The sequence below is a fragment of the Canis aureus genome, chromosome 35, assembly GCF_053574225.1.
Source record: "Canis aureus isolate CA01 chromosome 35, VMU_Caureus_v.1.0, whole genome shotgun sequence".
Classification (NCBI taxonomy): Eukaryota; Metazoa; Chordata; class Mammalia; order Carnivora; family Canidae; genus Canis; species Canis aureus.
The window spans coordinates 25,738,243-25,751,911 of record NC_135645.1 but is presented as its reverse complement, the minus strand read 5'-3'; the positions used below and the strand labels follow the sequence as shown (position 1 = coordinate 25,751,911).

The window sequence follows — 13,669 nt, the reverse complement described above, 5'->3', positions numbered from 1 at the left end:
AATCAGGACTCAGGCTTTCTAGAAAGCACGAAGAATTCAGAAAAGTAAATGTGCGGTATCCCTAAAATTTGTGAAACTGGAGAGAGAACACTCACGTTCAGGTAGACAGTCTGATTTAATTGGAAGTTTAAAAAAAAATCTCCTTAGGTTTGAAACATAATAAAAAGCCCATATACCACTGTCCAGGGAGAAGGAGACATGAGGTCTTTTAACTGAAAAGACCTGTGCATTCTTTGTCATTCTTCTGAAGCTTACAAGAATCCTGGCTATGGAAGAAAATGCTTCAAGGACACTTTTAGTCTTGAGATTTTAAGATTCTATAATCAGATTTTAAGATGAGCAATACTTTTAAATGACGGTTTTTCCATCCAGGCACGTGGTCCGGGACTCTGCTCACACAGAACAGAACGGTAAGTTCTGTGGGACACTGGGGTCTCTCGTCTCTAAGAAGTCTTGCTTCTCTTTAGCTTTTCCAGCAGCGTGAGAAAGAAAGTGGTCTGTTTAGAATGTACCTTAGAAGATACGGGAATAAGTGACATGTGCGAAGTTGGAGTGTGTTATCTTGAATCAGGCAAATTTTTAAAAACTGAGAATGAATAAAGTTCTGTGTGGCACAGGTTACCTCGGGATGAATTGCTTTCTCTTCTCTGCACGGTCTCAAAAATGCTTTATCTGCCAACATTGAAATTCATTCCTCTGGGACACTGATGATTTTTTTCCAAATTCAGTTGAAATTTTGTTTTGCAACAACTAGTAAAATCAAAGTACTATGCTTCCTATGTGTTAATGCCTTATTTATCACCAATAAAATGTGAAAATAAATTCTACTTCATTTATCTTTATAATCTGAAAAAACTAAGATTGCAAACATTTTCAAAGTAAAGACCAAAGTTTTTTAATAAATACATGAACTCATAGTACTTTTTTAAAAAAAGCCTTAGTTTTCATCAAAATTGGTTTCTTCTCCCCCCTCTTCCCTTTGTGCCACCAAATTCCCTATTCAACGAATTAATTTGTAACCAAAGGGGGAAAAAAGGTTTGTTTTTACAAACAAACAAACAAACAAACAAACAAACAAACAAACAATTAACCTGTTACGGTTTTAATTATTTCTAGAAAGAGAGACTCCTTGTGTTTAGCTGTGGTGGGGAGAAAAGATCACAAGAGGAGACCCAGAATACAGCAGCCATTTCTAAATATTTAAAGAACAATTCTACATGACACCAGAGAAGAGAAATCAGAGCAATGCAATCAGTTTCCTTTCTAGAGAGGAATAAAAGTTTCTTCTATTCTTAAGAAACACAGTTAAGAGGAAAAGAAACTGAGGGTTTGAAAGCTGGAAATGCTCCTGAAAATTTGTTACAAACAACATAAAATGCTACCACGTGACAGGAGTTAATTTCTGGATCTGCATACCTTTGGTCACACTTGGAGTTACGGTAGTATTTTTGATATCGGGAGTGGCTGTCGTTTGCTCCGTCTGTGCAGGAAACTCGTTGCTGCGAGGTTGTAGTGGTTGAGTAAATTTGGGGGCTCGACCTAGAAAAAAGTTTTAAAACTTCTTTACTCTTTCATCTACATCAACCTGATTAAAATATTTTATAACGCTTTTATTTATGGAAAATTATACCACAAATCCAGGGAATACTAAATTCTCATACTTACAAAGGAAGCATACCTTTGGCTATTTTTGGAGGGGCTGTAGTGTTTTTGAAGTCATTGCTGTTCCGAGGAGGTGGAGGTTGAGTAAGCTTTGGAGGACGACCTTGAAAAGTAGTTTAGAAAAGTTTATACCTTTTTGCTGGTAAGAGTCATAGTTAAAAAACAGTAATTTAAATGTTTCCAACATTTCCTAGAGTACTCATTTCTGCTCGGTAATTTTAAGTCTCAGGGAGCAATATGCCAGAAGGATAAATATACTATGCATTACATATATAAGCTTACTGGGATCTCTCATTTTTTAAATAACTGTCTTAAAAATAATTTTCTTAGAAGGAGGACACTGAGGAGGTGGATGATGTTAAACTCTAAAGCTACAGAAGTATCATCACAGTTTGACATACGACTCTTTCATTTCATCTAATAACGGTTTGTGGAGCGCCCACTACGTGTGGGCGTTGGGGCAGGTCCTGGAGATACACAACAGTAAACAACGTATTAAAATATTCTACAATATTGAGGGGAAATTACTTACACTTTTCCTTTTTTTCAAAGGGAACGGCACTTAAGCTTACTGCTATAACCACTGGTGTTTGTGATACGATATTATGCTACATGGAATCTGATTAGAAATTGTGAAGATTGAGACTAGATCTGAAAAGCAATCTCATTATATGAATTATCTCATCAATGATGCTCTGTCTTCTTCTTGTAACTTTGGAAACCATCCTGGTAACTAGCTTTTTAATAGGATGACTATTTCTTTTAAAAAATCCTTTTTAAGGAGGATCCCTGGGTGGCTCAGCAGTTCAGCGCCTGCCTTTGGCCCAGGGTGTGATCCTGGAGTTCCGGAATCGAGTCCTGCGTTGGGCTCCTGGCATGGAGCCTGCTTCTCCCTCTGCCTCTCTCTCTCTATCACGAATAAATAAATAAATAAAATCTTTAAAAAAAATAAAAAGATAAAAATCCTCTTTAAGAAGATGTTGTAATTAAAATCTAAACACTCGTATTATCATTACTTATCTTCTCTGAGAGCCGCAAAGCCATTTTAAATTAATCCAGTGAAAATAAAATACTGTTGCTTTACCTTTAGGAATAAACTGACATCCAAGCAGTTCCATTTTCATGGCAATTTTCTGCTGCCACTGGGTAGGATTCACTCTAATAAAACGTGCAACAATTGGTGGCAAAAAGTTATTACGCACATCCTGGTGATAATCTTTGTTTCCTTGAAATATCTTTAAAAAACAACAAAAAATTGGTACTTTACATCAACAGAAGTCAGGGTTATACTGTTCCACTGAAACATTTTTGTTTTTTTTGTTTTTTTTGCTCTGGGTCTTAAATGACATCTGTAAAGTATGACAGTAAGAATTAATTTCTCAGAAAATAAATTAATCATAATTTGGACAAACTATTAAGAAGCTACACATTCTTAATCAAACACTTATAAAAGTACTGAATACACAAACGATTTTAATGTGATTTAAACATAATAAAAATGCTAACTTGGCAACTGGGAAGAGGGTTTCAGTCCCGTGAGGCAGTATAATTCTATTAGTAAATTAGGAATTGTAGCCCTGTGGGATTACCAACTGTTCAAATATATTAATTTTCAAAGTGAAGCATAATTGAACATACAGTCTTAGAGGAAATGCTTTACTGTGTACTTTTCATAATTTTTCTCACAGAAGAGGCACAGAAAGTGAACATCGACTAAGGAATATGCAACAGTCAGATACCCCCACCTACTGGATAAACGACATAAAGACAGTTCTCATGTTAAACCCACTTTCATTCCTTGTTGCTATCTAAACCAGACAAGTGATTCTGAAACGCTGCTGCCTAATTTTAATGAACCCATGTAAACAGCAACAGATGCATTCTATGTATTATATGCATTCTATGTATTAGGTAAAAATACGATTTCAAGTGACTAGCTCATCCCCTCAACCATTTCAAGCAAATCATGATAATATATAACACTGAAGGGCTCTTATTTACAAAGCATTTTCACATAATTATCTCAACTGTTCTCTAGGACAACCCCATGAAATACACAGGACCCAGAAAACTGCAGCTCCCAGAATGTAAGTGGACTGGATAACGTCAATAAGCGAGCAGTGACTTGAGTCCAAGTTTTCTGACTTAACTCTAGAGCTCCACTAAGCAAAAAGTCCTCCCTTTTCCTTTGGGTGAAATCACCAGGCTAGTTTCTAAAGACTGCCAAGAGATAGATAGCTGCCTAAAACCAAAGGGGTTTGTATTTTTATCAGTTGATGTGAAAGCAAGTTAATGTTTAACTCTTCAATCAAGTCATGTCCAAATACAGCTACTTTCTTTTGGCTGATTCACAAAGTATTAGACTGTAAATTTCTAAGACGTGTTAACAGCCTTCATTTTCTACAAGGTTTGTTTTGAAGTTATAATAATCCCCTACCTAGTAAACTTCCATTATTTCCTCAGATATTACTCTGAAATGAAGGCAATTATTTGCAGTCTATTATTTTAGTGGAACAGGAACCGTAATCATTTTAGGACATAAAAACTATCCCTGAGGCCTTACTTCACACTATAGTTTCATTTTTATGAAAAAGCTTAAGGGAGAAAAATTTTATATGAACTAAGTAAAAAAAGATCTGCTATAATCTATGAGCATTTATTAAAAGCCCCTGAGTGTAGGAAGGTCTGCAAGGTGTCATGAGGATAAAAATGGAAACGGAAGTCAAAGCTTCCACTCTCAAAGAACTTAAATTTTATTAGATATCACCACACACAGATATGGCACACTATTAAAAAGTAATATATTATGAAGTTGTACATACACTGCTATCTTCTGAAAACAAACCTAAAAGCCATCTCAATCTGTATGTGTTCCTGCATATGTGCATGCTTAGAAAGGGTGTGGAAATGAACACATCAATTACTCTGGAGTTGGAGGTCAATGAGAGAGCAGATGGGCTAACGTAAGTGAGGCAAGAGACTGGTATTCCATATACTTCAATGTAAGGACTTCCGCTTCTCTTCAGGACAGAATAACAGGGACTAAAAGTTTACTCTTTGCCTTACACATCTGAAAAAATCAGACAGGATATATGAAACACTGGACAATAGGCAGCATAGCGCACTGAATCCCTGAGAGAAAAAAGACACATGAGGCGAGCCTTTCTATTGTCCCAGTGTTGTCTGGAGAGAGCCTTGGTGGTCTCCTGAATTGAGGACACAGAGCTCAGAGATGGAGAAGCCAAAGTAGCTAGAATGTGCAAGACAGAGTATAGGAGAGAAGAGAACCGCACAAAGAGGGACTTCTTGGATCTGTAGGGGGGGTTTCCCCTTAAATCTTCAGTTGCATGTAAAGTAAACGACCTGTGGATGGGAAAAGAAGTGTTGGAAAGGAGCCAGCCCAACAATTCTCAGAGCTATGCAGGGTTGGGAACAGCTCACATTACCGATAGATAGCATGGAGAAAACCCATAATGTATGAGACTTTGGGTTGAGGACTTGGAACAGTATTGTCTCAGTAGCAGAAAAAAAATTAGAACTAAAAGCTGCTCAGGTCCTGCCTAACAAAGCTAAAATGCAAACCTTAAAAAGACCAAATAATTCCCAAGTAACCTGTGTCTTAGAATAAAGCTCTAAAATATGTAGAAAACAGAAAACAACCCTAGCACCAAACAACATAAAAGTCCATCACGTTTGGCAACCAACCAAAAATTACCAGGGAATATAACTCATAATATCCATCCACATAAAAAGACTCACATATGACACATTAGTAGACAGAATTAGCAGAGAAGGGCATCAAAAGAGTTACTATATATTCCATAGGTTTTAGGGGTAGAAAAAAGCATAAGTATGTTCAGGAGAGACTTGAAAGAAATTTTAAAAGCACCAAACTGAATATCTGGAAGCAAAAATACAACGTTGAAGATAAAAGTACACAGGATGGGATTAATATATTAGTGCAGAACAGATTAGTGAACTTAAAGCAAAACAGTAAATTTTCCAAACTAGAACTGGGAGAAAGATTAAAAAAAAAAAAAAAGAACAGAGCATCAGTAAGCTGTGAGACATCTTTAAGAGTCATAATAGTCATGTAATTAGAATTAGGGAGGCAACATATTTGAGAAAACATATTTGAGGAAACATGGCCTACAATTTTCTAAATTTGATGCAAATTATAAATAGCAGATCCAAGAGATCAAAGAAGCCCAAGCAGAAGAAACATGAAGACAACTACACAAAGGCACAAAATAATCAAATTGCTTCAAATAGATGTTAAAAAGAAAATCTTAAAAACAGTCAAGGAATAAAAAGACACATTACATAATGAGGAACAAAGGCATGAAAGATAGAATTCTTACTGGAAAAATGTAAACCAGAAAACAGTGGACCAGCATAGTTAAAGTGTGGAGGGGAAAACAAAATCAACCTAGAATTCTATACCTAATGAAATTATCCTTCAAAAATGAAGCAAAAAAGGAAGTCTTTTTCAGAAATATAATTCAATCGTGCTAGATGTTTTTATAATAGAATCATGGATACTTTTTTATAATTTCAAAAAGTTAACTATATTCCGCAAGTACAATACATATTCTACAAACAGGTATGGATGTGCTCAGAGTAAAAAAGTAGCCAAGTTTGAGGTTATTAAGCAGAAGGAAGATAGGTACAAAGACAATACTGTTATTTACTTCAATGGGTAGAGCCTCACCAAAGATGAAGGTCATGTGCTATCACGCAGAAGAGAGAGGAAGGAGGCCTTGAGTAACAACGGAAGGGTTTAGATCCACATGACAGATTATAAGGAGCCCCTCGAGTTTTCTGAATAGAGAGATAAGAAAAGTGGAAATTGAAGACATATCAGCAAATCATACATACGATAGAGAACGGAGGGTATCATAGAATTGAAATGGAACTCAGGGAAGTTTCATGAAAAAAAAAATTGTGAGTATAATTTCAGTTCTAGATGAGAAGAACTTGGCCTTCCTTGGGAGCAAGGACTTCCCCGAGTTCCAAGGTCCTCGTGGTGGATCACAGGCCAGAAGCCCAGGTGAAAGTGTCATCTAGAGGATAGCCACTACTCCCCACTCCCCACCCCTGATCATCTGCTCTGAAACATTCCTGCATTATCACTGTCTGTGAACTAAAACAATTTGACAACTAGCATGGAAGCTAAGGAAACACTTCAGATAGGAAAAAAGTTTTCTAAGCCCCAATTTGCTATAGTGATCTTGAAATAAACTTTCAAGTCTACATCCCATCCTATAATGCACTTTTGCCTTCAGCTATTGTCTGTTGTCCCCTTGCCTCCATAGAAGAAATCTGGGGACAAATTAGGCTCTCCATCATTCTGTGGATTAACAGGAAAAACTTATTTATGACAAGAAATTACAAGTTCCTTTTTAGAATTTTTTTTAATAAGTTACCACTACTGATTGAAAATTATTCATTCCTTCATTCACTTATGTAGGCTCTACACTCAAAGTGAGGTTTAAATTCATGACCCTGAGATCAAGAGTCACACGCTTTGCCACATGAGCAAGCCAGGTGCCCCTTCTTTTTAGAACTTCTTAATCAAGTACCTAAACAATTGAGTTAAGAAATCTGAGATCATCAAAAGGAACCTAGAACCACTGAGAATTTCCTAACCACAGTTAGAAGAGTACGGCTAATAACCAACACAACCTACATAACCAAGAGACAGCAAAGACCTAGCAATAGCTAACATGAACACTGCACATGAAAATGTCCACGATTTCTGGCAGAGGCCCATTTTCAAAAACACCCTGGCAATCATCTTACCTTATCCTGCTCCACGCCTGGCTCTCTGTACACAGTCCATCTCTGTCCATCATCGCTGTATAGAATTCTGTAGGCTGACACATAGTAATTGTGTTCCACCATGGTGGAGCCAGTGGTTACAATGCCTAGGGAATGGAAAGTTGCTTTCGTTAGTGCACACAGTCTGATCCTTGAAGTCTGTTCAGCATTGAAGCACAAACATCCAAAGTGCACTGTTAAAGCATGCTTGCCAATGGCCCATTACCATCTCCAAGTGCAAGGTTTCATTATAATAGCAACTAAATCCTTGCCTTTGTTCCCTTGTAGAGACACAAGAGTTAGGGGAGCACATAGGGAAAGGACTGTTCTATTTTGACAGCCTGTATTCATGTCATTGCAAAATATATCTCATCTACCAAGTAACAATGACTGCCTGGGAATGAATGGATTAAAACAATTATTTTTTTCAGTGCCAAATCAAAATAAATCTTTAACAAAACTACCTCACCTAATAATTCTAATAAATTATACTGACCATTTGATAAATTGCTCCAAATAAATTTGTATTCAGACACATGCAGAATATTATTTATAGCACTTAAAATGAACTCCTTGAACATGAATTTCCTTTAATAACTAGAAGAGATGGTAATTTCAAATATCAAGATCACTTAATTGAAACACTACCTTAAAAGAATCTTATTACGATAAAAACGAAAAGCTAGTAAAAATCAAAAACCAACACCTTTACTCTGCCACGTTTTAATAAAACCGCCTTTTGGAATACTTAACACCAGTAAAGAAAACTTAAAACCATACAATTAAATTGGCAGTGACCTAATTTCCTATGAAAATCTTAGATGTCATCAGATTTCCAAATAAAATCAGAACTATAAAGCATTCTAGAAAATTATGTCTCTTGACCTGTTATCTTCTTTTCTTTATTCAGATCTATTTGTAACCACTGATATTCATCAGTGGCAAAAGCAGCCCAGGGAGGCCCAGGTTTCTTCAGCCTGGCCTTTTCGGGTTTCCAACTGTTCTCTTGTCCTGTGTGGTCAGTCCATTCCAGCACAGATGACGCTGTTATTTGAGGATCGGCAATCACACCAGATTCCATCCCCAGGGTTCCATAACAACCTGAAACAAAAAAGACAGAAATTTGGTTTCTAGATATAAATTCAAAATCTGTATAAATTTGCTCACTGGAAACTTTCTATTGTATATGCAATTAATATACACTGTCCTAATAATATACTGTAATAGAGAAATAACAAAAGTAGGCAAATGTTTCTTGGGTCCATGTCTTTGTGTCTCATCAGGAAATGTACAGACATATTTATTCACAAGCAATAACCATTAATTTAATGGGAATACATTATCCTCTCCCTGTGATACTGTCTCCAGACCAGTGGAGGACTCACTCCCTACTGCAGTTAGGTGTTTGCTCAGATGTCACATTCTCCATGAGGCCTATCCTGACCCCACTTAAAACTCCAAGCCAGGCACTCCTGCGTTGCCTATATCCGCTTTCCTTGACCGATTTTTCTACATCTTCAATAATATTATAAAAAGTACATCATATATAGTAATTTATTTACCTACTGTTTACTGTTAATCTCTCAATACTAGTATCTAAGCTCCAAGAAAGGAGGATCTTGTTTATTCTGTTCACCTTTGTTTCACTAGCACCAGGACAGTGCCTAACAAATCAAAGGCACTCAATAAGTATTTTCTGTTGAATTAATTCCTTCTTCAGACATATTTAAAAAATAACCTTTCCTAAGGAACTTTCCTTGCTACATGATCATTTCTTTATTAAATATAAAACCTCCAGTTTATTCCATCTATTATATTATTGTGACATACAAGAAGGTGCAAAACACCAGCAATTGGAATACTACATATTTTAAAAATATTAACTATTATGCAAATTATAATAAGTTATAAAGTCCATGAGAGGCTTACCACTTGTCTTAAATGTAAAAAGACTTGTAGATAAGTGTCCCCTGAAAGAGAGAAAGGTTGTTCTTGGTGACACTCATATATTGACTTCCCTATATTTTTCTTAAGTAAAACTTTTTCTTTTGTTTTTACTTTACTATATAAAGAACTAAGGATATTCTATGGCTATATGTTAGACAACCGATGCTATTCTTAGGCAAAAAAGGTCTCATTTCAAAGCAGAACAATTTCTGAAATCAGCATAATCAACTTTCTCTACGAGTACCTAGTGCCTGTCTCATACATGAAATGTGCCAAGTAATCCCGTGTAACCTTTAACATGTACTTAATTTATCTTTCATGGAAATAAACTGATTCCTCAAACTTTTCTGTGTCATTTGCTTTTGTTGCAAGTACACTAATTCTCAGAGAATGAGGCTTAAGTTTCCTTGGGTAAACAGAAAAAAGCTGGCTACAAACAGAAGAGATTGCATTTGTTACAGAAAATAAACACAGCTAAGAAATTTCAGTGTTACAATGCAGCACTGCATCTGGATTTCAAAGTAAGAGGCAAGGAAATGCAGTTGGGGAGAATGGAGCAGTGGGACAAGGGAGTAGTTTACCAAGGACTCTAAAGAACTTGGGGAGATCAGAACATCAGAGTATGCTCTTGCCTTTAGCATAACATTCAAACGATTATTACAAGTGGATGCAACCTATCCTTATTTTTTCTTAAGGTGTGAAAGAAAGAGAACTGACAAAATTATTTCTAAAGATAGCAGAGGGGAAAGGAATGAGAAGTCTCTGCATAAAATCATCTAGAAGAAACCAAGAAAAGGAAAGGTTGCTAACTCTAACCAGGGATGGGCAAACGATGGCTCGCTCATGCATGGCCTGTTTTGTATGGCCAGTGAGCTAAGAATGGTTTATACGTGGTTAGAGAGTTTTAAATGAACCAAAAATATGGATATGGCTCATGCTCTCATCTTCTGAATGAAAACTGGCCAAGAACCTCTGAAGAGAAGCTGGTTTCAATTAGACTCAGTATTGTCTATAGGACTAAGCCCATCTAACAGGTGAGATTTACCAAAACAGATCCCAAATATTAGATTTCTATTTAATGTTTCAACCTTTCCTGCGTTTGTTGCCTTGTCTGTGTTTCATAAAACAGATAACTGTAGTGACCATAAAGATACATTCTTAAAACATTCTCTTTGGATGAGAGGAGGATTCATAATACTGCTACTTCTGAATTTATGTCAAAATCTAACTTATACTTAAAGTATTTCAGTTATCCTCAATCCATCCTAGGTCAGAGTCTATAAGAAACAGAGTTGTTATGCCTTCTAATCTTGAAAATGAAGTAAAAATTTGGCCACAGACTCTTAGACCCTTACCCTAGGCATTTTCAACACTCAGAAAAGTACAAAATCATCCTAGAGAATGACGACCTTTGTGATGGAGAGCATGTTAAGGTAGTGCAACCTGCCTGGACTCTTCAGTATGCTCAACCAACACACAAAAATGGGAATGCCTGTCACACAAAGGTTACCTTCTGAACACCATTAACAGTGATGTTGCTGAGATCTAACTAGTTGCTATACCAACCCATGCCCAACACCGTTACTATGACCAGTAACGTATATACTTACACCACAGACGTGACGTTGTTGGCCAAAGAACTCTCATAGTACGGGATACCTTTACTGATCACAACACTGATTTGTCCACCCAGAATGTTTGACACTACTCCTGCATGCACGCCAGCCATGCACAACGGCGAGGACTTGAGGAAAGGGAAAATAAAAGATTAGTTATTTCACTTTCTTTTGACAATTTATAAACAAGACACTTATGCTTCCTCAAGAAATGAGTTGACCAGGGCAGTCTGCTCAATAAACACAGGATGATTAACGTGATAACATAGTACAGACTTGTAGCACAAGACAAAGAATAAAACATTATGTGATACTAAAGGGAAATAATTCCTAGAAAATAAATCAAGATGAAAGATATACAATAGGTACATCAACCTATTTGGGAGTTTAAGAAAAATATAGTTCTCTCGTGGCTTCAACTAAGTCTATGTTCCTTAGACTTACATCTCTATATCCATGAGGGATTGTTCCAGAGATCTCAGCAAAAGGAAGCAGACAACCAGCTGGGCAGTACTTACTGTGAAATAAAAACAAGTTAAAGGGTATAATATAGTTCTGTGCTCACTGCGGGGAAAAGAACAAAAACATCACATATTCATTTTTCGGTTCATTAAATACTATCATCTCACTACCTACTATTTCCAAAAAGCCCTTTCAGACTTTATTCTGTCTGTCCCTATAACACATCTTCACTCACATATTTAAAATAATTGTTTCATATTCTACATATTGCTTTATTTTACTTCATAATTCATCACAGACATATTTGTACTTATAAGATCTATTCATATTTAATAACTACACCCTCTTCTATTCTGTGGATAAACAATAATTTATTTCACCAATCCTTTATTGATCAAATTTGACTTTAAAAGGTCTGGCATTCATTCATTTATTGACTCACCCACCCACCCACTCAACACAGTTACCTGAATGTCTACTATGTTGTCTGTTGCGTGCTGGGCTTTGCTAGGTATTGGGTTTATGAAAATCAATCACATAAATATGGCCCAGTCGTCACTGGGTTTACACTCCAGAGGCCGGGATAGGGGGGGAGGGTGGACATTAAACTAATATTTAAATGAGCAATTCATCAGATTATGGTTCTGCTATGAAGAAAAAGCACTCCATGAAATTACTGGGAGGAAGCAAACTTAATAAAAGTAATACAAAAAGGGCAGCCCCGGTGGCACAGCGGTTTAGCGCCGCCTGCAGCCCAGGGCGTGATCCTGGAGACCTTGGATCGAGTCCCACATCAGGCTCTCTGTATGATGCCTGCTTCTCCCTCTGCTTGTGTCTCTGCCTCTCTCTCTCTCTCTCTCTCTGTCTCTATGAATAAATAAAATCTTAAAAAAATAAAAAAAAAAAATAAAAGTAATACAAACATTCAGTAAATTTACTATGTGCCAGCAGGCTTTCTGAGTAGCTCCGGAACCCACACAAGAACCCGAGTGGTAGGTCTTAGTATCATCCTCATCTAACAGAAGAGGGAGCTGTGAAACGGTGTGTCCAGGTCCCACAACTAGTAAGTGGCTCCAGAGTCTATGCTCTTACACAGGGCTCTGCACTGCTGAAGTCAGGACACGGGGCCCCGAGGAAGGGAGGGAAATGGACCCTAATCAGCAGGAGCAGCATGCCCACGAGGCAGGGTGGCTCGTGTGTGTCTGCACCTGAAGATGAGCAGCGCAGATAGAGTACAGTGAGCACTGTCCGACCCAAAGGTAACATTAGACTGAGAGAAGGCTCAAGAGGTGGACGGGAGCCAGATAGTGCTGAAGCCTTGTGGACTATGGTGAGGAGTCTGGAATGTATTTCTAAGTAAAACTAGGAAGTCAATGAGGGATTTCAAAGCTTATACACATCATCTGATTTATACTTCTGAAAGAGATCATTCTGGCTCCTGAGAAGAAAGAGGCTGTAAGGAACCATGAGGGGACGCCGAGACACTGCTGGGCTGGTGGTGCAGCCGTCCAGGCCAGGGAATACAGCAGCTCGCGTATGGGTGGTGGTGATGGAGCCCAGAGCAGAGGCTGTGCATCACACAATGATGCCAGAGTCCCCCCTGCTGACCGGGACCCTCTGAAGTGCTGAAGAGTGTACCCATCCCACAGAGAAAGAGCAATCCTTTATGACAAAATAAAGGCTGCTCTTTGCAGTGTGGTAGCAAGTCAGGGGGAGGTTCCTGAGACAGGTGTCACTTCGATGAGAACAAATTTGCCAAGCAGAGGAGTCCAGTAACTCCAGGCAACAGTTCTGAGAGCTCAGAGCAGCATAAGGAATCCAGAGCCATTTCAACCTAAGTACATAAGATGATACTGGACAAATGGCCCGAGGCCTACCTGCGAAGGATTGTGAAACCCAGGCCAAGAGATCTGGATGGCATTTTGTCTCAATAACAAGGAGCGCCTGGGGATTTTAAAGTAGGAGAAGGATCAGGTATCTACCTTAGGATGAAACCTGGAGGCAATGCGAGGGGCAGGATAAAAGCCAGCAAAGGTTACAAACAGAAAATAAAATAGAAGTTAATCCCAGTCCAGATAAGAGACAAGGACATAAAGCAGGGAAACAGTAGTAGAAACGCTGCCTGGGCAAGAACACTGAAGAATTCCCTCAGAGCCTAAATC

The 13,669-nt window shown here is 37.8% G+C and overlaps 2 protein-coding genes across 6 annotated transcripts in view; one reads left to right on the top strand and one right to left on the bottom strand.

Annotated features, from left to right (window-relative positions):
• Positions 1-9,771, top strand: part of ST3GAL6 (ST3 beta-galactoside alpha-2,3-sialyltransferase 6) — a 78,210-nt gene extending 68,439 nt beyond the window's left edge. Inside the window, exons 12-13 of one of the 3 annotated variants that reach the window (XR_013372522.1) lie at positions 373-410; positions 2,444-9,771. The gene's annotated coding sequence lies outside the window, so the exon portion shown is untranslated. Of the gene's footprint in view, positions 1-372 lie in introns of all 3 variants that reach the window. The other 2 variants (XR_013372521.1, XM_077884411.1) reach the window with 2 other exon arrangements.
• DCBLD2 (discoidin, CUB and LCCL domain containing 2) overlaps positions 1-13,669 on the bottom strand; it is an 80,809-nt gene that overhangs the window by 12,959 nt on the left and 54,181 nt on the right. For all 3 annotated transcript variants that reach the window (XM_077884398.1, XM_077884399.1, XM_077884400.1), the window contains 8 exons: positions 11,490-11,562; positions 11,040-11,173; positions 9,412-9,452; positions 8,368-8,583; positions 7,465-7,589; positions 2,747-2,897; positions 1,679-1,765; positions 1,417-1,539 (listed from right to left, as the gene is read on the bottom strand). In XM_077884398.1, coding sequence (XP_077740524.1) covers positions 1,417-1,539; positions 1,679-1,765; positions 2,747-2,897; positions 7,465-7,589; positions 8,368-8,583; positions 9,412-9,452; positions 11,040-11,173; positions 11,490-11,562 — 950 coding nt within the window. The remainder of the gene's footprint in view (positions 1-1,416; positions 1,540-1,678; positions 1,766-2,746; positions 2,898-7,464; positions 7,590-8,367; positions 8,584-9,411; positions 9,453-11,039; positions 11,174-11,489; positions 11,563-13,669) is intronic.